The following is a 24,592-nucleotide window of genomic DNA, read 5'->3' as shown; positions in this document are numbered from 1 at the left end:
CAAGTTTTTAATAAGTATTTTTAGACATGAAGCACGACATTGCAAAACCCTCAAAATTAAAATTTGTTGAAATCATTTCAAACTAGTAGCCATTTCTATCAATTACTTGGCTTACAGATATGCAAATTCTTGTGAGTCCTGTCAAAAGAATATTCCTCATAAAATAATACTTTTTTAAAAGTAGAATCATAAGCATCCCTTTAATAATGTACATATAAAGTATACACAATAAGACGTTATGAGAGGTTGAATAATGCCTGCACAAAACCATCAGAGTTTCCGTATATTGAGATGAATGTTCTTTCGCACGCAGCTTAACTATAACCCTGGACCCTGGACTAATACCACATAATGTGACTACCATTATTGACCTGATGGTACAGCACATAAAGGAGCTTCTTCCCTCTATCAACATATTCCACATACATAAAATCCTCGTTATGATCTTCTGTCCAAAAGTGGTTTGTTGTTCCTCTTCACACAAGACTGCCATGTGCAAGTCTCTTCATCTCTTCACTACTTACATGACCTTTAACCTAATTACTTTAATCAACAACTGGATCCCCTCTACAGTTTGATGCCTCACACTACCCTACATTATTGAAATGACAATTATTTGATGCCTCATGGTGTGTACCATAAACCAATCCCATTCATTGAGTCAAGTTGTCTGATACATCTCTTTCCTTCCCTATTCAGATCAATACTGCTTTAGTTATTCAGCCTACTTATGTAATCTTGAACATCACTTCTGTAGAGCCACATTTCAAAAGCTTCTAGCCTCTTACTAAGTGTGCTATTTATCATTCTTGTTTCACATCCACACAAAATTACACACCAGACAAATACTTTCAGAAAAGGCTTTCTAATGGTTAAATTTATATTAGATACTAAAATAATTCAATTTTCCCCAATACACTTTTATTTCTACTGACAGTGTGCATTTCATATTATCCCTGCTTCAAACATAATATATTATTTTACTGCCAAAGTAGCAAAACTCATCTACTAGTCTTTAATTTCCTCACTATCACTTAAGTTATCTCTATTATACTCTATCACACATGTTTTACAATTGCTTGTGTTTATCTTATAACATCTTTTCAAGACACTTGCCATTCCATTTAATTGCTCTCCCATGTCTATACATCTACATCTACATGTTTGCTCTGCAATTAACACTTAAGTGCCTGGCAGATGATTCATCAAATCATTTTCATACTACTACTATACCATTCCACTCTCGATTGGAGTGTGGGAAAAAGGAACACCTAAATCTTTCTGCTCGAGCTCTAATTTCTCTTATTTTATTATGATGATCATTTCTCCCTACGTAAGTGGGTGTCAACAAAATATTTATGCATTTGGAAAAGAAAGTTGGTGATTGAAATTTCATAAATAGATCTCGCCACAAAGAAAACCGCCTTTGTTTCAGTGACTGCCACCCCAACCCTTTGCCTACTCTAATAGAATTTCAATGTTATTGGAAAACTTCAGTGTTTTTATTTCTTCTCTCTAAACTTCAGTTCGTATTCCTAATTTCTCTATGGTTCCCTTTATTGCTTACTCAGTGTACAGACTGAATAAACTGGAGAACAGGAGTTTACCAGGACTAACACGTTGCCCTTGTTCATTCACTGTGCTGCCTTTTGCCAAACTGTCTCAAGGGAATCCCACTTATATAGGATATCTTTTCAATGCATATGGTAAGTCAGACAACACACGGATGACTCTGAGAGCCACGGAAAAGCTGTGTAACATTTTTCAAGGTAAACCAATCTTTACACACTGTTGCTGCTTTCCTGTAGCAATCAGTCCACAGTCTGTGGTTAGCATTACTGCCTCTGGATCTTGGAATCCCAAGTTCAGTTCCTGACTGGGCTGCATTGCTCTCATCATTTCATCCCATCTTCATTGAGGTGCAAGCTGCAAAAGTGGCACTGAATAGAAAGACTTCCACCAGACAGCCGAACAACCCCAGATTTGATCTCCTGGCCAGTGGTGCCATATGATCATTTTATTTCATTTGTAGCTAACGGATGACAAGGAAGATCATAAAACTAAATGATTCATATGCAAAATTTTTACATTATAAATAGTTCGTATAGCTGCTTCGTTACAGATATTTTTTTGTGTTGCAAAATGCTCAAAATTTCAGCAGTGAACCATCTGAATGAGGGTTGTAGCTTTGGAGACCACCTGTTTCCTCTAGGCTTGGCCAGCGGAGCTACTTGGTGAATGCTGCATGCTTTCCCTTACATGCAACATGTATCTGCTGCATATTGTCAACTTGAACCAGGAAGTCAGTCGCACGGCAATCTATTAAGACTGTAGGCTATTTCCAAAATTCATTCCTGTAAACAAAAAACAAATAATATGTGATTTCAATTTTTGACTAAAGCATCAGAAAAAAGAATATTATTTTCATCTGAAAATTATTTGTGCTTTCTTGAGGTAGATTTTTGGAAGCATCAAAAATGACCCTATAAAATGATAGAATTATCTGCCATTAACAGCTAAACACTTACCTGGGAAACCATTAAATAAGTAAATAAGTTATATGAATAGAATGGAGTCCCATCATCGCACTGCACAGGTATGAATCGAAGATGTGGGTAGTAGAATGTATTTGAACAGATCATGGATTGTGTATTCAGAGTCTTCCCTGTATTTAACAGGACTCAGTTATAAAGAAGAACGAAATCAGTAGTGGCAAGTCAGTTGTGTGATGAAACAGGCAGTGGGTTGGTTAATTTGGGGGGGTGACCAAACAGCGAGGTCATCGGTCCCATCGGATTAGGGAAGGAAGTCAGCTGTGCCCTTTCAAAGGAACCATTTGCCTGAAGCAATTCAGGGAAATCACAGAAAACCTAAATCAGAATGGCCAGAGGCGAGTTTGACCCGTCATCCTCCCGAATGTGAGTCCAGTGTGCTAACCACTGTGCCACCTCACTCGGTGGTGAAATTAGTGATTCACTTGTACATCACAGGTTTTGTGAAAGCATTTTGTGTCCACATTATAATAATGTGCTTTGGATAGTTTACTATGATCATTCTAATCAGGCTAGAGAATAGAGTAATGAATTTGACATTCTCTCCACCATCACCAACTGAAAGACTAGAATGATTTGATTTGATTTAGATATCTGGAAGACCTGGTGGACTTCATTAATAAGAATCGGTGGAAATATTTTTTAAAGTGAACAGAACTACATGATCCATCAGTTGCTTGTTTGGTTAGCATGGAGTGTGTATGAATTCTGCAAAACAAGTAAAGAAACCATCCTATTTTGTACTGTATCTTCGAATTTTATGAGTATGTTCTTGTCAAAAATTCTAAGGGCATTCTGCTTATCTTCGTTTCTGGCCAGAGGAAAGATGTGGAGGAGGATTATGAAGAAACAGAGAAACTGGAACTGGTACAGAAACAAGCAGTGTTTTCCTTTAAAGTTACAATGAGGAAGCAGCACCTTGGCATTCAGATTAAATGTTAGTGAAATTTTATCATGTAGATAGCCCAGAAACAATTTAATTGCCATGATGTTATTTAGTATAACAAGTGATGAATTGTCATAGCTGAGGAAGGTGTAGCAGTAGGACCAGGTTTTTTGCTATGAAACAGTGATTTTACTTTGTGATTGCAGAAGGAGTTAATTTATAGTTTCTGGAGCCATTTCCAATATTATATGTTGTAAATTATGATGAATTTACCACATAAGACTACATAGTGAGGCTGCACTTCATTCACTTGTAGAAAGCTGAAGTGTCACCACAGACAGCCACTATTGTAATTAACATTCATTGGTGACAAATCTACGTTCACATTTATTCTTTCCATTTTGCTTTAAAGTATGTGGCAGGAGATATTTACTGTAGTATAAATATTAAAGTTTCTTCCTATTAGGTATACTTTCATTGGTGGAGTTTGTATGTCTCTGTGTGAACTGCAGAATCAAAAGTCACAGATTTGACCATGTCATGTTGCTCTTCTTTATTTATAAACTAATTTTTTTATATAATCCTATCTATTATGCTGTATTCTCAAGTATTATTACAGTGTTTTATATTCAATCTCTGTTTAAAGTCATATATAATGAATTAAAAGGTATGATTTGCTTTAACCATGAATGATCCTGTGTATTATCGGAAACTGATTTCTCTAACATTAATATATCCAATTTTGATTCATTATCACAGAGTGCTGTAGCTGATTTACACCATATGGTGTGAGCAACACATTTGCCACACAGGCTGTAATGTTGCTTCCATTCCTTCTTCAAGATATACATTTTCTGTAATAAAAGACTCTCACTTCCATTGCACTCTACAAAAATGCAACAAGTATATGCTCCTTGTCTCACTGTTTATATTAACGGAAAATTTTGTGCCTTGATTGCTACTTACCAATTTTCTGCTGATCTAGTATTAACTTTTAACGCCAATACTGACATCAGTTGAAGCCCCATAAAAAAGATATGACTTAATTGTATTACATGTTTTGCAAACTGGTTTATTTATTCAGAGAACGACATGTTACCAAAGAATGGAGCTGATCACTAGATTATGTGACTAAGCAAGTTTTATGACTATGGTGACAGCATTGCTTTATAGGCCTCCTTCACAATATCCTCCTGGCAAGGTTTTTTTCCTGTTCGCTCATTAATGAGGGGAATGATCTGGACAGTAAAATCTTTGACTTTGTGATGATTTTTTTTCAGTTTCCCTAAGCACATGAAAATCTTATCTACTTTCCTTCTAACCATACCATGATGCATTACTGCTCTTATCTCCAGGAACAAATTATTGTTAGTTAGGGCGTAATTATAATTACCCCTGCAGGAGAATGATAATTTGATCATTAGCAAGAAGCTAAAATTATATGCTGGACGAATCCTTGCAGTCGTGCCTCTGCTCATTTTCTTTTCCACTTCAACCATCCTAGCACACCTAGTAAATGATACAAAGTATCGCTGGGCACCTTACGCTTCTTTTTTCCTTCTATACTCTCTGCTATATCTTTTGCACCAAGGTGATGGTCCCATACTATAACTGGATATAGTCTGTGAAGTTCAGAAGTAATGAAAAAGAGCTGCTGGCCAACTGAAGCTTTGAATCCGGCCATGATCCATGCTTGACTTATTTGAGTCAAATAGCACAACTCAGGGAAGTTAGCTATGTAGAGCTGATCTGTACACAATTTTAAATTGATATAAATATTCAGTGCATTTAATACTCCTCTAGAGAATAAGTGAAGTAGAGTTACAACTAAATTCTGATGTATGCAGCCAGTCAGTGAGCCATATTTATTAACTCTCTAGTATCTCTACAAAACACGTCTACAATTTAGTAGAACACAAGAAGAAGATAAAGCGTGAAAATGATGTATTACATATGGACTACAACATTTGGTTTTTAATTCTTTATTTCTTTGTTTTAGAGGGAATATGGGCAGCATGCTGGATCAGTGTGCCACTGCAAATTCAACAGTTCTGGAACAGCACTAGCAACAGCAGACACTGATGGTGTGATAAAACTGTGGACAACCACTCCTGCACTGAAGTATGTGGTGGTGTTTACTTATCTTTGTATGTAAGTGTGTGTGTGTGTGTGTGTGTGTGTGTGTGTGTGTGTGTGTGTGTGTGTGTCCCTTCTGTGTAGAACTGTGCAATGATATCATTATAATGAAAGGCAAACCATTTTGATTCTTCAGAGGTTGCAGTACATTTTTGCTTAGTTATTAAATTTAACACATACCATACACGGTGTGTCTTGAACCACTTGTTTTGTGTCTACGCCACTGCAAGAATCAGGCTCAGTTTTCAAATCAACAATATAGCATCTTTAATTTTACCTATATTATATCATGTAATCACAGTGATTGCTTGCAATAAAAACTCTTATTAAAACAGTCCAAGCAACGTATATTAAATTATATGTAATGAGTGTCAGTTTACAAAAGTATCTTCTGGCAGTAATCACATAAGAGTTCATCAGTGCTGCATCTGCATCAGTTCATACTTTTTGTACTAGTAATCCTGTAGCATCTGAGATAACTAGTACTGTCAGTTAAAACTGATGCAGGTGCAGTATCAGTATACTGATATTTGAACGCTATTCAAAGATTGTTATATAAACCAAATACAATAGCCTAACAGTTCGATCCATTTTATTAAGGTTTTAAAATACCTTCTCTAAACTGTTTGCATACCACTTGTTTTGTGTCTACGCCACTGCAAGAATCAGGCTCAGTTTTCAAATCAACAATATAGCATCTTTAATTTTACCTATATTATATCATGTAATCACAGTGATTGCTTGCAATAAAAACTCTTATTAAAACAGTCCAAGCAACGTATATTAAATTATATGTAATGAGTGTCAGTTTACAAAAGTATCTTCTGGCAGTAATCACATAAGAGTTCATCAGTGCTGCATCTGCATCAGTTCATACTTTTTGTACTAGTAATCCTGTAGCATCTGAGATAACTAGTACTGTCAGTTAAAACTGATGCAGGTGCAGTATCAGTATACTGATATTTGAACGCTATTCAAAGATTGTTATATAAACCAAATACAATAGCCTAACAGTTCGATCCATTTTATTAAGGTTTTAAAATACCTTCTCTAAACTGTTTGCATGTTTATTTAAAACAATAATGTTCTAATTAAAATAATTTCATCTCATCACAATTTCTAGTGACCTCCTCAGTTTCATCTGTGATGAGAAAGCTGGGGCAGGGTACCCTCAGCATTCTGATGCCAGTTGAAAGGTGCTTTGATAAATAAACAGCAAAACTGTCATGCAACCCACCAAAGTAGCATGACGTTGTTGAATTTACTACGGGCTAGGGGAAACACAATAATTGGACTCAAAATATTTTTCGGACGCAAATTTATATAGATGTGAAAACTGGTGGAATTGAGTAAACATCCCAAACTCAACTTTTTTATCATGTACTGATTACTAATAATAATGACATTTTATGTGTGTAGTGTGTTTCATACACAGGGCCTTCAAGCGTAACCCAACATCCGAGGCGTACGAAGCTTATAGGAAACTCCGAAACAGAACGAAGCAAAGCGTGAGAAATGCCAAAATCAGACATGCCCGCTCTGTCGTATGCGGCATATCAAAACCTGCTGCACTGTGGAAAAAGCTGCGCAGTTTCGGTATAGGGAAGCGAAGATATGACGCTGTTTATCAAGCGTCTGCAGAAGAATTAAACGATTTCTTCTCAACAGCTGTAATCTGCCACGCAGCGACAAATTACCAGCCCCAAGATATCAATCTCTTGAGAGACAAGTTTTTCCTAAAACATGTCACTACCGGCACAGTACACAAGGCAATTATGAGAATCTCTTCCGAGGCAGTAGGAAATGATGGAGTGAGCATTGGCATGATTAAAAACGTCGTAGCCACTATTATTCCAATTATCACAGACATCTTCAACCTGTCTCTTGTCAGTAGTATATATCCTACTGAGTGGAAGCAAAGTTTAATCCAGCCTATACCCAAGACTGACAACCCTAAGTCGCCAGGTGACTACAGGCCGATCAGCATACTACCTGCAATATCTAAAGCCCTAGAATACATCGTCCATGAACAGCTGACGGATTACCTCAAAACTCATAACATCCATGACGAATATCAGTCAGGCTTTTGAAAGCACCATAGTACAGCAACTGCATTAATCAAAGTAACTGATGACATTAAACATGCTATGGACAGACGTGAAGCTACTATCCTAACACTGCTTGACTTTAGCAAGGCTTTTGACACAGTTGACTTCGATATATTACTAATTAAAATGAAACAGCTGAATTTCTCAAACAGCGCAATACACTGGTTCGACAGCTACCTCAAAAACAGAAGTCAACAAGTCATTTGTGGGTCGGAAAAGTCATCATGGAAAAGCGTGCGCTCTGGAGTTCCCCAAGGCTCCGTCCTTGGTCCACTACTCTTCTCACTGTATATTAATGATATTTCTTCAGTGATTCACTCCTGCAGCTACCATCTATATGCTGACGACATCCAACTGTACATAAGTGCAAGCCCCAAAAACATTGCTGGCGCAGTAGCGAGTATGAACGCAGATCTTTGCTCTGTTTCTCGATGGGCACAGAACCTAGGTCTGAAACTAAACCCAAAGAAATCCCAGGTCACACTTATATCTCATCCAAAGTTAATCAGCCGGTACTTTCGCGAAACGGTCCCTAAAATACTCCTCAATGGTACCCAACTACCATACCAAAAAACAGTAAAAGACCTTGGAATAATCTTGGATGAACACCTAAACTGGGAAGAACAAACAGTCACAGCTTGCCGGAAATCGCTCTCCTCCCTACATGCAATTCAAAAATTTAGAAAAATATTTCCAACCCATGTTAAACAAAAATTAGTCCAAACACTAGTCTTGCCTAATCTTTACTACTGCGATGTAGTTCAACACGGCACGAATAGTGAAAATTCTAGATGCCTCGAGCTAGTGATGAATGCTTGCGTCAGATACGTGTGCAATATTCGGTTGTATGATCATATCAGTCCTTCATACTCCCAGCTAGGTTGGATACGCCCACATAACGCACGCGATCTCCACACGATGTGCTTACTTCATCGATTTCTTAGCCACTGGTGCCCTCAATACTTATCTTCTCACATTAAACATCTATCATCATTCCACAATCGCAATACCAGATCGGATACGTCTATCATCTTGGCTGTACCTTTACATAACACAAAATCTTTCTCCGTGTCATTCTCCATCTCAGCCATACGACTATGGAACGCACTCCCCTGTGATCTGCGTCTTATCCAGAACTACTCAACATTCAAGAGGGAACTCAAAACTTACATATTAGGGACGGTATAGCCACCATTGTTGTGCCCCTAACATCTCTTTCTTTCTTCTCTCCATCACAGCTTCGAATTTTACCATTCTTTTTCTCTTCCTCAAACCTATCTACCTCTTATATATCTCTTTCACCCCATTCTATCGTCTTATGTCTCTGCTCGATGAGAATAACTCACAAGCTGCAAGAATATAACGAGAAAATTCCCAACTAACTGACATTCACAAAAGAAATGTATGTTTACTTTCATATACTTAGTCACTAATATTATTATTATTATTACTATTATCATTATTATTATCATTATTATCGTTGATTGTTATAATTATTTTTATTGTTATAACTATCATTGTACTACTGTTATAATCTCAAATTTTTTTCGTTTGACATCAATACTGCATAATACGTTAAATGTTCTTAATGTTATTTAGTAACTGTAACTCGTTCAATCTGAGTATGCCTGGTTAGGTGTAAGAGAGGGCCTGAAGGCCCTAATCTTGCCAGGTAAAATAAATGCATAAATAAATAAATAAATAAATAAATAATAATTGATGATAACATATCCATAAATGCAACATCCTGATAAACATTGCTATAGCTATTTTTAGAATTACAGGAAAAATTCGACTGGCAACTGTGACCATGACTTTAGCTTAACTAAAGGTGTTGAAGCTGACACTTTAAGCTTTGTTGGAGTCTTTAGATCAAAATGCTGAACACTAAGGAACTCTATTAATTGAAGAGAACTGTGACTGTAACTTTCAGTGTGCAGCAGATACACTGAAACATTTTTATAATGCCAAGAGAACTATAGCAGCATTCATTAGTTTAGTATATGAATACTCCTATTGGTAATACTTCATCACATGAAACACAACATATGCCTGTTGAAGTTTATCCCTACTGTTACAGTGTTGAAGAATTTCAAAACCTGAGTCATGCATACACACATTTACATACATACAGGTCTAGCTGGCAGTGGCTGGACAGGTACTTGGCTGTGGCCTGGATGGGATTAGAGCATTCATCCTCCAGAATAAAGGGACAAGTCTATTTCAGACAGCACAACCTCATTCAGTTCATCCCTGTTCTATAATATTGTCTGTTGATACATTCTTTCAAGGAGGTGGCTTCATAATCTAAAAATCTAGTGCTATTCTGTTGATTTCTCAATACCAAATCTGAGAGATAAAAACCGCAGTTTGATCCCTTCTCTAATTTTTGATAAATTTCGTTTAACAACAAGGCATCCAAATCATAGAATTTTGTGATGGTGCAGTACTTAAGTTTATTCACATGGACGAAACACACACCACAACTTTCTTGAAAGAAATCTGGGGAAAAATATTTTATAGGTCACGACAACTCTCGACTTACATTATTGCACACCCATGCCAAAAAATAAATCAGATTCATTAATACAGATGTTACCCTTGTGCCAGATTGAAAAGTTTTCAAACTCTCCTCACACATGAAATATAATAAGGATATCATATTTTAAACTGTGTGACATACACGAGACATGTCATACTTGTAAATAAAATAGAAAGAAACTTCCACATGGGAAAAATATATTAAAAACAAAGATTCCAAGACTTACCAAGCGGGAAAGTGCCGGCAGACAGGCACAATGAACAAAACACACAAACACACACACAGAATTACTAGCTTTTACAACCGATGGTTGCTTCTTCAGGAAAGAGGGAAGGAGAGGGAAAGACAAAAGGATGTGGGTTTTAAGGGAGAGGGTAAGGAGTCATTCCAATCCCGGGAGCGGAAAGACTTCCCTTAGGGGAAAAAAGGACAGGTGTACACTCTCACACACACACACACACACATATCCATCCGCACATACACAGACACTCTCCTTCCCTCTTTCCTGAAGAAGCAGCCATCGGTTGCGAAAGCTAGTAATTCTGTGTGTGTGTTTGTGTGTTTTGTTCATTGTACATGTCATACTTGATTAGACAGAACAGAGAGATATACAGTCCCCTGCTGTCAAATCAATATCATTGTCCCAGCCAATTGTAAATTGTTCTACCACAGCAGACTGACTGACGGACGGGGGCTGTACTGGGTGATTATGTGGAGTGACCGAGGGGAGAAAGGAAGTGACGGGTAGTATGGAGGTTGGAGGGAAGGGCAACTGCTGGCTGAGAGGGAGAGGAAATGTAACACCAGTGAGCTCATTCTGCTGTGGGCAGGGACAGTTGCAGGTGGCACACAGTGAGATGGAGGAGTGATCTGGGGTGCAGAAATAAAATAGAGGAAGAGGGAGACTGTGGAAATGAGGGTGTGAGTGTAGAATGAGTGAAAAAGGGGGAGGGGAGGGGAGGGAGTGTTCATAGACAGGATTAGAAGTGCCTCTGTGGGACAGAGACTAGCAGACATTGAGGACAGGACAACTGTAGAATTGAAGGATGTGCTGTAAGACCAATTCTCATCTACATAGTTCACAGAAGCTGGTATTGGACAGAGGGAACAAAAAGGCTTGGTTTGTGTAGAAGCCATTGAAATGAAGAATATTGTGCTCAGCAGTGTGTTCTGCCACTAGGGGGCCAACTCCAATTTCAGCCATACTTTCATTCTGAAGGGTAGCTGGTCAGCAGTCGCACCCAGATAAAATACTGTACAAAAATTATGGGAGAGTTCATGCATCAATGAGTGCTTTCACTAATACTCCTGAACATGACAAAATGGTATTAGGATGTGCTGTGTAGATGCATAGGGCTGGTCTTGATCCTTGGCAATTGGGCAATTAAGACAAGTGAGTTTGGTGGGTAGAACTTAGATGCCCCTGGCTGTAAAGCAGTTGTTTAAGTCATGTGCGCCATGTTGGGCAACGTGCTTGGCAACTGGGTGGGCTAGCTATCTCTTGACCGAAGTTTGGCAGTGGCCATTCATGCAGACATGCAGCTTGTTAGTCATCATGTCCATGTAGAATGCTGCTCAACTGCAGCTAAGTTGGTAGATCACATTGCTGCTTTGTTGGCCCTGACTGTGATATAGGACTGGAGTAGATGGTAATTATAAGATGTGTAGGACAGATCTTGCATCTAGGTCTATTACAGGGATATGAGCCATGTGGCAAGGGGTTGGGAGGAGGGATGGAATAGGAAGGACAAGGGTATTGGGGAGGGGGGGGGGGGTTGGCATGATACCACTGTGGAAGAGGTGGGGAGGATGGTGAGGAGGATATTTCTCATTTCAGAATACAACAAGAGGTAGTCAGAACTCCGATGGAGAATGTGATTCAGTTGCTCCGGTAGTGTATCATGAAAAGGCACCTCCTTTGTCAACGGATGGTTGAGGGGGGGGGGGGGGGGGGGAGAATGGTAGGTGACTTTGGGAGAGATCTATTTTTGCATGTGTGAACAAGACTTCAGTGAGACCTTCTGTGTATTTGGAGAAGGACTATTTGTCACTGTAGATGTGAGCAGGTGTGGCTAGGCTGTATATGCTCACCCACAATTACTTGTCCTTCAAGGAAGCACCAACAAAAAATCCACAATACAGCTACAGGCATCCAATATGGCACATCCTGTGCCAGACTATTCATGGGTCATGTGGAGAAATCCTTCCTAGGTACCCAGAATCCCAAACTTCACACCTTGTTATTATTCACTGATGACATCTCCATGATTTGGACCAAGTACTCACATTCCTCTGAAACCTCAACACCTTCTCCCCCATTCGCTTCACGAGATCCTCCTCAGGCCAGCAAGCCATCTTCCTCAGTGTCACCCATCACTTCAAGACTCAGTAGTATACAGGAATGAAGTAACTGAATCATTGGTGTTCACTGAAAGGAGAAATGCCCTGCCCCCTATCCTTCTCATCCCTACCTCAGTGTTGTTGCACTGCCCACCTAGTCCATGCAGTATCCCTGTGGTCCTCATTCTACCTGTTTCCAACCCCTTGCCACGTCGTTCGTATTCCTGTAATAGACCTAGATGCAAGATCCGTTCCTTACATTCTTCCACTAACGCCTACTCCAGTTGTGTCACAACTATCTCCCAACCAATCAAATACAGCTTCATCTGTGAAAGCAACACAGAGTGCTTGACTTCAGTGACTGCTTCACAGCCATCAACACCAGCTTTCCTGTATAGTACATGTGGGACTCTCCCTCGTGCATAATCCTCTCTTCTTGTAGTCTCCCTGGCCTCATCCTTCACTGGTCCCTTTTCTCCACCTTCCCTGCTCCCACTCCAGCCACACATGCCTTCTACCCATTCAATAAACTTGCATACTCCTTTCCCCTTCTATGCTTCTTTTCTCCCATCTCACCCCTCTTCTCCCATCTCCCACCTGCGCAGCCCCTCAATGCTACAACTAGCAGCTGTTGCTTCACACCGCTTTTTATGTTGTTCTTTGAACATACAACATAAGCAAGTGTTGTGTCTAAAACTGTCTTGAAAACATTCAGCGCAATATGTATGGTAATTCTGTTTGATTATTTCAGATTCCTTTTCCGAAAGGGCATGCCACAAAAAATTAAAATAATAGTACTTCAATGAAATAGTTATGTTAACATTCCATAAGAAAGACAAAATTTCAATCAGTTTATGTGTCACCAGTTCCTTAGAGGTTCTGTGCCTTCTCAATTCGGATATTATCTCGCACTTTCCTTTAACTATCAATTGTTGATTCACTTCAGACTTCAATAAGTGCAAAATTCACAAGAAGACTAGATCATAAAAAATCAGTCTCCTCATGATGAAGTCAGATTCAGTTTCAAATTACTATGTCCACATATCCATTCACCTTAGAAAATCATGAAGTATAAACAAATAACTTCTCACTCCTGCCCTTGTATTTTATTACAGCATAAATTTTACATTAACATTGATGTTAGTTCTATTACGTCAAGAATTAACTAATCATCAATACATTTTCATGTACAACACTGATCGTCCATTATTATATTTGTCGAAGAGAATTGTATCAAAAGGCAATAAGAAACACCGACAGAATCTTCTTCCATGTAATGGCCTTGCTTGGTGAACAACAGCGATCAACTTTCTGCTTGGCAGCAGCACCGGAAATGCTGGTAATGTCTCATTATGGTGCTCTCCCTGTATATGGAAAAAATATTTAAAAAAGCAGTTCAACATTTACAATCACACAAGTAACATTGACAATAGTCCTACCAAATATTTGATGTGTGTGTGTGTGTCTATCCTTTTTTTTTTTTTTGTTTTTTGGGCGCACAACTACAGTGGTCATTAGCGCCCTGACTAAGTTATCAGTGCATTGCGAGGCACACACACACAGAATTTTGAGCTTTCGCAACTGGCGGCTGCTTCGTCAGGAAAGAGGGAAGGAGAGGGAAAGACTAAAGGATGTGGGTTTTAAGGGAGAGGGTAAGGAGTCATTCCAATCCCGGGAGTGGAAAGACTTCCCTTAGGGGGGAAAAAAGGACAGGTGTACACTCGCACACACACACATATCCATCCGAACATACACAGACACAAGCAGACATATTTAAAGGCAAAGAGTAAGGGCAGAGATGTCAGTCGAGGTGGAAGTGCACAGGCAAAGATGATGTTGAATGACAGGTGAGGTATGAGTGGCGGCAACTTGAAATTAGCGGAGATTGAGGCCTGGTGGATAACGAGAAGAGAGGATATATTGAAGGGCAAGTTCCCATCTCCGGAGTTCGGATAGGTTGGTGTTCGTGGGAAGTATCCAGATAATGCGGACGGTGTAACACTGTGCCAAGATGTGCTGGCCATGCACCAAGGCATGTTTAGCCACAGGGTGATCCTCATTACCAACAAACACTGTCTGCCTGTGTCCATTCATGCAAATGGACAGTTTGTTGCTGGTCATTCCCACGTAGAAAGCGTCACAGTGTAGGCAGGTCAGTTGGTAAATCACATGGGTGCTTTCACACGTGGCTCTGCCTTTGATTGTGTACACCTTCCGGGTTACAGGACTGGAGTAGGTGGTAGTAGGAGAGTGCATAGGACAGGTTTTACACCGGGGGCGGTTACAAGGGTACGACCCAGAGGGTAGGGAAGGTGGTTTGGGGATTTCATAGGGATGAACCAAGAGGTTACGAAGGTTAGGTGGACGGCGGAAAGACACTCTTGGTGGAGTGGGGAGGATTTCATGAAGGATGGATCTCATTTCGGGGCAGGATTTTAGGAAGTTGTATCCAAAGGCCTCACCTTCAGCCCCACTTCCAGATTCAACCAAACTGCCCTTGTCAAAGATTTACTGTCCTACACTCGTAGTCTCTGCTGCAAATATCACTTTGCCACGAAGAAAAATAATCCTTATCCCACTCCTAATGATCCAACTCCCCAAGACACTATCCAAATTGAACCCTGCCTGGAACAGTTCCGTCCTCCATCACAGCGGGACCCACCTCCTCTTCCTCAAAATTACCCTTCCAAACCTTCCAGGAATTTCTCTCTTCCAGCTTTGCCTCTCAGTCTTTCTTGAAAAACCTTAATCCTACTCCCAACATCACCACAGCCGAAGCCCAGGGTATCCATGATCTGAAAGCTGACCGATCCATCATCATTCTTCTGGCTGACAAGGGTTCCACGACCATGGTACTTGTTCGTCGGGAGTATGTGGCTGAGGGACTGCGTCAGCTTTCAGACAACTCTACATACAGAGTTTGCCAAGGTAATCCCTTTCCTGATGTCCAGGCGGAGCTTCAAGGAATCCTCAGAACTTTAGGCCCCCTACAAAACCTTTCACCTGACTCCATCAAACTCCTGACCCTGCCAACACCTCGCACTCCTACCTTCTACCTACTTCCTAAAATTCACAAACCCAAACATCCTGGCCATCCCATTGCAACTGGTTACCAAGCCGCCACAGAACGTATCTCTGCCTACGTAGATCAACACCTTCAACCCATTACATGCTGCCTCCTATCCTTCATCAAAGACACCATCCACTTTCTCAAACACCTGGAATCCTTACCCAGTCTGTTACCCCCGGAAACCATCCTTGTAACCATTGATGCCACTTCCCTATACACATATATCCCGCACATCCAGGGCCTCGCTGCAATGGAGCACTTCCTTTCACGCCGATCACCTGCCACCCTACCTAAAATCTCTTTCCTCATCACCTTAGCCAGCTTCATCCTGACCCACAACTTCTTCACTTTTGAAGGCCAGACATACCAACAATTAAAGGGAACAGCCATGGGTACCAGAACGGCCCCCTTGTATGCCAACCTATTTATGGGTCGCTTAGAGGAAGCCTTCTTGGTTACCCAAGCCTGCCAACCCAAAGTTTGGTACAGATTTATTGATGACATCTTCATGATCTGGACTCACAGTGAGGAACAACTCCAGAATTTCCTCTCCATCCTCAACTCCTTGGTTCCATCAGATTCACCTGGTCCTATTCCAAATCCCATGCCACTTTCCTTGACGTTGACCTCCATCTGTCCAAAGGCCAGCTTCACACATCTGTCCACATCAAACCCACCAACAAGCAACAGTACCTCCATTATGACAGCTGCCACCCATTCCATATCAAACGGTCCCTTCCCTACAGCCTAGGCCTTCATGGCAAACGAATCTGCTCCAGTCCTGAATCCCTGAACCATTACACCAACAACCTGAAAACAGCTTTCGCACCCTGCAACTACCCTCCCGACCTGGTACAGAAGCAGATAACCAGAGCCACTTCCTCATCCCCTCAAACCCAGAACCTCTCACAGAAGTACCCCAAAAGTGCCCCACTTGTGACAGAATACTTCCCGGGACTGGATCAGACTCTGAATGTGACTCTCCAGCAGGGATACGAATTTCTAAAATCCTGCCCCAAAATGAGATCCATCCTTCATGAAATCCTCCCCACTCCACCAAGAGTGTCTTTCCGCCCTCCACCTAACCTTTGTAACCTCTTGGTTCATCCCTATGAAATCCCCAAACCACCTTTCCTACCCTCTGGCTCGTACCCTTGTAACTGCCCCCGGTGTAAAACCTGTCCTATGCACCCTCCCACTACCACCTACTCCAGTCCTGTAACCCAGACGGTGTACACGATCAAAGGCAGAGCCACGTGTGAAAGCACCCACGTGATTTACCAACTGACCTGCCTACACTGTGACGCTTTCCACGTGGGAATGACCAGCAACAAACTGTCCATTTGCATGAATGGACACAGGCAGACAGTGTTTGTTGGTAATGAGGATCACCCTGTGGCTGAACATGCCTTGTTGCACAGCCAGCACATCTTGGCACAGTGTTACACCGTCCACGTTATCTGGATACTTCCCACGAACACCAACCTATCCGAACTCCGGAGATGGGAACTTGCCCTTCAATATATCCTCTCTTCTCGTTATCCACCAGGCCTCAATCTCCGCTAATTTCAAGTTGCCGCCACTCATACCTCACCTGTCATTCAACATCATCTTTGCCTGTGCACTTCCACCTCGACTGACATCTCTGCCCTTACTCTTTGCCTTTAAATATGTCTGCTTGTGTCTGTGTATGTATGGATGGATACACGTGTGTGTGTGTGTGTGTGTGTGTGTGTGTGTGTGTGTGCGCGCCCACGAGTATATACCTATCCTTTTTTCCCCCTAAGGTAAGTCTTTCCGCTCCTGGGATTGGAATGACTCCTTACCCTCTCCCTTAAAACCCACATCCTTTCATCTTTCCTTTTCCTTCCCTCTTTCCTGACGAAGCAGCCGCTGGTTGTGAAAGCTCGAAATTCTGTGTGTGGGTTTGTGTGTTTTATTCATTGTGCCTATCTACCGGCGCTTTCCCGCTTGGTAAGTCTTGGAATCTTTGTTTGTCCAGAGATGAAAGTGGCCATGGGTGTGTGATTTTTGCATGTAAGTGTGTGTGTGTGTGTGTGTGTGTGTGTGTGTGTGTGTGTGTGTGTGTGTGTGTGCGTGTGTGTGTTTGTTTGTTTTTCCGTCATCAGAAACTATTATGTGACACTTTAACGTAATGCAAACACCAGTTGCTTTGAGATTTTTCTTTGTCCTGTTAAACATGTTGCTGTGATTGTCAATTACTGTAGTATTTCTCAAATAAATGAGGTGAAAATGGAAACCTGTATGGCCAGGAAATTCAAAATAATTGTAACAAATGTGACAAAAATACTTAGCATGAGTGGCGCACACTGTGTGAAGTCTGCAGTTCTTTTTGCACCACTTTTGCAAGGTATAAAAAATATACACACAAACAACATAAAAACCCTAAAATTTGAAAGCTCCCAAAGTGTTAATTTTTATGATTTATTTCCGTTTTGACAATCCTAGTTGTATGCTAAACATTCACAATTAGATGTTCCAAGACCTGAAAAGTATACTGTTTGCTAGAATAGCATATATTATTACACAGATTTGTTCTATGTCTACTGTCAAGAGAAATTTCAAAAGAATATTGTTTTCATGTTCATTTAGTACTCAAAATATTGTGTTCCAGGACAGCAGCTACATTTGTTACAAAAAATTCTGTTCTTTCATTGGACTGGGTAATGAAGGATGAACGCTTTGTAATCTCTGGCCATAAGGCAGGTCTAATACGTTTGCATGATAACAGTAAGATGGCGTGGGAATTGAATTCAGAATCAGACAGCCTCTTACAAGATTCATGGTATGTGTTGATTATCATTTTAATGATGTTTCCTGTTTTTACTTTTCTATCTGTGAACTATTTTCATGCTATCTCATTTCTATTTACACCTGTTCATCTTCTCTTATAACGTCATTGTTACGAGTGCATTCAGACTAACTTCAGCTAATAGTAATAGGAGCTTAACATAATATGTGTGAAATTAATATAGTTACTTATACTTCTCCCTTAAATTTAAATAAAATGGGTGTCGAATTATGATATTGATATTGCTTTGAGTTAATGTAATTAATTCCGTTTCCCTAGATAATATAAAATAATAAATATCACTTGTCATTAGATTTCAGTATGTGTGCCTTGAGAAGATTATTTTTAAATCATGAATAAAGCTGAATGTACTTATGACTAGATGAGGAAGAGAAAAATAATTGTAACATCAGTCAACTGATGCACAAATAGACCTTATTCACGTAGCATTTAGCTAACTGTTATTATTTGGCAATTGTCAGTGTATAACCATGTGTAACTTTATGAGAATCTTAATTGGAAAATTCATATTTTGGATCTTCTAAAGCGACTAGGTTCAGCAACTTTTGCAATCAGAATAATTGCCCATTTTGAGGATATAGAAATTAGTAAGCTAACATACTTTCACTCTCTGATGTCATATGGAATAATAGTTTGTGGTAACTCAACATATAGACAAAAATTATTCACTGCTCAAAAGAAAGTGGTTAAAATAATCTGTGGGGTTCATCGTCACACATCTTGTAGGCATCTTTTAAAAAGATTGGGAATTCTAACACCACCTCACAGTACATTTATTCATTAATGAAATATGTTCTCAACGACATGGACCAGTTTAAAAACAACAGTGACATTCATGATTATAATACCAGAAAAAGTAAGTCTTACACTATCCTTTACTCAAACTATCTTTGGCACAGAAAGGGGTAAAATATGATGCTATAAAAATTTTTGACAAATTACCAGATGAAATAAAATGTCTGTCAGACACCAGTAATAGCTTCAAAAATAAATTGAAATCATATCTCCTTGACAACTCCTTCTATATCATAGATGAATTCCTGAATAGCAATAAATAAATTGTTATAATGTCAAGTTGAACACATATATTTCAAAATGACACAACACATATAAGTCACCGAGCAAGTTGCCAAGCAAGAATGTGAACACGGTAACATTCGAATGAGCTCCGAGTCCAAGTCTAGCGGCCGCTGGCTGGCTGGCCGCTTAGGTGGCGCAGCTGCACACACACACACACACACACACACACACACACACACACACACACACACACACACATATCCATCCGCACATATACAGACACAATCAGACATATCAGTTTATATATATACATCTAAAAACAAAGATGATGTGACTTACCAAACAAAAGTGCTGGCAGGTCGATAGACACACAAACATACACACAAAATTCTAGCTTTCGCAACCAATGGTTGCATCTTCAGGAAAGAGGGAAGGAGAGGAAAAGACGAAAGGATGTGGGTTTTAAGGGAGAGGATAAGGAGTCATTCCAATCCCGGGAGTGGAAAGACTTACCTTAGAGGGAAAAAAGGATAGGTATATACTCGCGCACACACTCACACACAAATCCATCCACACATATACAGACACAAGCAGACATATTTAAAGGCAAAGAATTTGGGCAGAGATGTCAGTCGAGGCGGAAGTGCAGAGGCAAAGATGAAGTTGAATGACAGGTGATGTATGAGTGGCGGCAACTTGAAATTAGCGGAGATTGAGGCCTGGTGGATAACGAGAAGAGAGGATATATTGAAGGGCAAGTTCCCATCTCTGGAGTTCGGATAGGTTGGTGTTGATGGGAAGTATCCAGATAACCCAGACGGTGTAACACTGTGCCAAGATGTGCTGGCCGTGCACCAAGGCATGTTTAGCCACAGGGTGATCCAAATTACCAACAAACACTGTCTGCCTGTGTCCATTCATGCGAATGGACTGTTTGTTGCTGGTCATTCCCACATAGTAAGCTTCACAGTGTAGACAGGTCAATTGGTAAATCACATGGGTGCTTTCACACGTGGCTCTGCCTTTGATCGTGTACACCTTCCGGGTTACAGGACTGGAGTAGGTGGTAGTGGGAGGGTGCATAGGACAGGTTTTACACTGGGGGCAGTTACAAGGGTAGGAGCCAGAGGGTAGGGAAGGTGGTTTGGGGGTTTCATAGTGATGAACCAACAGGTTACGAAGGTTAGGTGGACGGCAGAAAGACACTCTTGGTGGAATGGGGAGGATTTCATGAAGGATGGATCTCATTTCGGGGCAGGATTTTAGGAAGTCTTATCCCTGCTGGAGGGCCACATTCAGAGTCTGATCCAGTCCCGGGAAGTATCCTGTCACAAGTGGGACACTTTTGGGGTTCTTCTGTGAGAGGTTCTGGGTTTGAGGAGATGAGGAAGTGGCTCTGGTTATTTGCTTCTGTACCAGGTCGGGAGGGTAGTTGCGGGATGTGAAAGCTGTTTCCAGGTTTTTGGTGTAATGGTTCAGGGATTCAGGACTGGAGCAGATTCGTTTGCCACGAAGGCTAGGCTGTAGGGAAGGGACCGTTTGATATGGAATGGGTGGCAGCTGTCATAATGGAGGTACTGTTGCTTGTTGGTGGGTTTGATGTGGACGGATGTGTGAAGCTGGCCATTGGGCAGATGGAGGTCAACGTCAAGGAAAGTGGCATGGGATATGGAATGGGACTAGGTGAATCTGATGGAAGCAAAGGAGTTGAGGTTGGAGTGGAAATTCTGGAGATCATGAAGATGTCATCAATAAATTTGTACCAAACTTTGGGTTGGCAGGCTTGGGTAACCAAGAAGGCTTCCTCTAAGCAACCTATAAATAGGTTGGCATATGAGGGGGCCATCCTGGTACCCATGACTGTTCCCTTTAATTGTTGGTATGGCTGGCCTTCAAAAGTGAAGAAGTTGTTGGTCAGGTTGAAGCTGGCTAAGGAATAAAGAAAGAGGTTTCAGGTAGGGTGGCCGGTGATCAGCGAGAAAGGAAGTGCTCCATTATATATATATATATATATATATATATATATATATATATATATATATATATATATATATATATATAAAATAGAAAGAAACTTCCACATGGGAAAAATATATTAAAAACAAAGATTCCAAGACTTACCAAGCGAGAAAGCGCCGCAGACAGGCACAATGAACAAAACACACAAACACACACACAGAATTACTAGCTTTCACAACTGATGGTTGCTTCTTCAGGAAAGAGGGAAGGAGAGGGAAAGACAAAAGGATGTAGGTTTTAAGGGAGAGGGTAAGGAGTCATTCCAATCCCGGGAGCGGAAAGACTTCCCTTAGGGGAAAAAAAAGGACAGGTGTACACTTGCACACAGACACACACACATATCCATCCACATATACACAGACACAAGCAATATATATATATATAAAATAGAAAGAAACTTCCACATGGGAAAACTATTTTAATAACAAAGATTCCAAGACTTACCAAGCAGGAAAGCACTTGAGCAGCCGTCGGTGCGAAAGCTCAAAATTCTGTGTGTGTGTTTTATTCATTGTGCCTATCTACCGGTGCTTTCCCGCTTGGTTAATATATATATATATATATATATATATATATATATACAATGAACAAAACACACAAACACACACACACAGAATTACTAGCTTTCGCAACCGATGGTTGCTTCTTCAGGAAGGAGAGGGAAAGACGAAAGGATGTGGGTTTTAAGGGAGAGGCTAAGGAGTCATTCCAATCCCGGGAGCGGAAAGACTTCCCTTAGGGGGAAAAAAGGACAGGTGTACACTCGCGCGCACACACACACACACACACACACACACACACACATGCGCGCGATGTACACCTGTCCTTTTTTCCCCCTAAGGGAAGTCTTTCCGCTCCCGGGATTGGAATGACTCCTTACCCTCTCCCTTAAAACCCACATCCTTTCATTTTTCCCTCTCCTTCCCTCTTTCCTGACGAAGCAACTGCCAGTTGCGAAAGCTCGTAATTCTGTGTGTGTGTTTGTGTGTTTTGTTCATGTGCCTGTCTGCCGGCGCTTTCCCGCTTGGTAAGTCTTGGAATCTTTGTTTTTAATATATTTTTCCCATGTGGAAGTTTCTTTCAAGCGCCGGCAGACAGGCACATGAACAAAACACACAAACACACACACAGAATTACGAGCTTTCGCAACTGGCAGTTGCTTCGTCAGGAAAGAGGGAAGGAGAGGGAAAAATGAAAGGATGTGGGTTTTAAGGGAGAGGGTAAGGAGTCATTCCAATCCCGGGAGCGGAAAGACTTCCCTTAGGGGAAAAAAAGAACAGGTGTACACTCGCACACACACACACACATATCCATCCGCACATACACAGACACAAGCAGACTTATAACACCAAAGCAGGCACACTCCATTTAAAGGGAAAATAGCTAGCAAGTTTACACATTAACTAGAACTGCTTGTGTCTGTGTATGTGCGGATGGATATGTGTGTGTGTGTGTGTGTGTGCGAGTGTACACCTGTTCTTTTTTTCCCCTAAGGGAAGTCTTTCCGCTCCCGGGATTGGAATGACTCCTTACCCTCTCCCTTAAAACCCACATCCTTTCATTTTTCCCTCTCCTTCCCTCTTTCCTGACGAAGCAACTGCCAGTTGCGAAAGCTCATAATTCTGTGTGTGTGTGTGTGTGTGTGTGTGTGTGTGTGTGTGTGTGTGTGTGTGTGTGTGTGTGTGTGTTTTGTTCATGTGCCTGTCTGCCGGCGCTTTCCCGCTTGGTAAGTCTTGGAATCTTTGTTTTTAATATATTTTTCCCATGTGGAAGTTTCTTTCTATTTTTATATATATATATATAATCATTGGAATCTAATTTTTTTTATTACTATTGAGCTGTACTTAAATGTCATATTGTAAAGAAAGGAACTTATTGAAGGTTAACTGTCGCCGTAAAGTTGTTGTGAATGGTGCACTTTCCTGTTATTCATCTTAATGTTCTAGTTAATGTGTAAACTTGCTAGCTATTTTCCCTTTAAATGGAGTGTGCCTGCTTTGATGTTATAAGTGACTGTTTCACAACTAGTTCTTTAATGTGCCTATGCACATATTTATTTTTGTGGAAGAGCTTAAATTGTGTTTACCTGTTGAACTTTAAAAGTACAGTGCAGAAAACTGAATCAGGTGTTTATTATTGTCAAGTGTAACATGTGACATTGTCTTGGTCTGTCACATCACACCATGATCTTCAGTAATCGTGCACTGTCTTTGTAGTATGCATCTAATCAAGTAGAAAGATTTATTATTATAGCAATATAACAAACAAATTGTGTAGTAATTAACTAAAATGGTTTGCGAACAGTGGCTGAATCAGTATTCTGAATCCCTGACTAAATTCTGAGACAGTGAACTACTTTTAATGTCAACCGATTCCTCTGTGGCTTCTTGGTAGTGTATTTTTTTTTAATTACTATGGATTAATAATGAGGTTCACTTTATCACAGCAGTCACAAGCAGTCACATCAAAAAGAAAAACTGCTGTTAGTGGTCTCAGGAATTCATATGCACTGCTACAAGATTTATTACACGGTGTGTAACAATGTGGTGTGGCACCTGAAATAAGAAGATTCTCTGTATTTTCTTTCTGTGCTTACATGAGCAGCATCTTCTAACCAAACTGCGTACCTACAGAGTATTGCCTCAGTTGTGAGACTGGATTCATCATTTCCTGTCAGAAAGGCCACATTACAAAGTTATAGATGGAAAGTCATCGAGTAAAACAGAAGTAATATCCGGCATTCCCCAAGGAAGTGTTATAGGCCCTCTATTGTTCCTGGTCTATATTAATGACATAGGAGACAATCTGAGTAGCCGTCTTAGATTGTTTGCAGATGATGCTGTCATTTACCGTCTTGTAAAGTCATCAGATGATCAAAACGACTTGCAAAATGATTTAGATAAGATATCTGTATGGTGCAAAAATGGCAATTGACCCTGAATAAAGAAAAGTGTGAAGTTATTCACATGAGTACTAAAAGAAATCAGCTAAATTTCGATTATGAGGTAAGTCAAACAAACCTGAGGGCTGTAAATTCAACTGAATACTTAGGGCTTACAATTACAGATAACCTAAATTGGAACGAT

General features: G+C 40.4%; 1 protein-coding gene across 1 annotated transcript in view; it reads left to right on the top strand.

Moving 5' to 3' along the window:
• LOC126355725 (WD repeat-containing protein 91) overlaps nt 1-24,592 on the top strand; it is a 219,661-nt gene that overhangs the window by 118,653 nt on the left and 76,416 nt on the right. Inside the window, exons 7-8 of the mRNA XM_050006093.1 lie at nt 5,438-5,559; nt 18,270-18,440. Of these exons, the coding sequence (XP_049862050.1) occupies nt 5,438-5,559; nt 18,270-18,440 (293 nt within the window). The remainder of the gene's footprint in view (nt 1-5,437; nt 5,560-18,269; nt 18,441-24,592) is intronic.

The sequence above is a fragment of the Schistocerca gregaria genome, chromosome 3 (assembly GCF_023897955.1).
Source record: "Schistocerca gregaria isolate iqSchGreg1 chromosome 3, iqSchGreg1.2, whole genome shotgun sequence".
In the NCBI taxonomy this organism is placed as follows: domain Eukaryota; kingdom Metazoa; phylum Arthropoda; class Insecta; order Orthoptera; family Acrididae; genus Schistocerca; species Schistocerca gregaria.
Note: the sequence above shows the minus strand (reverse complement) of the source record. Positions and strands in the feature narration are given on the sequence as shown.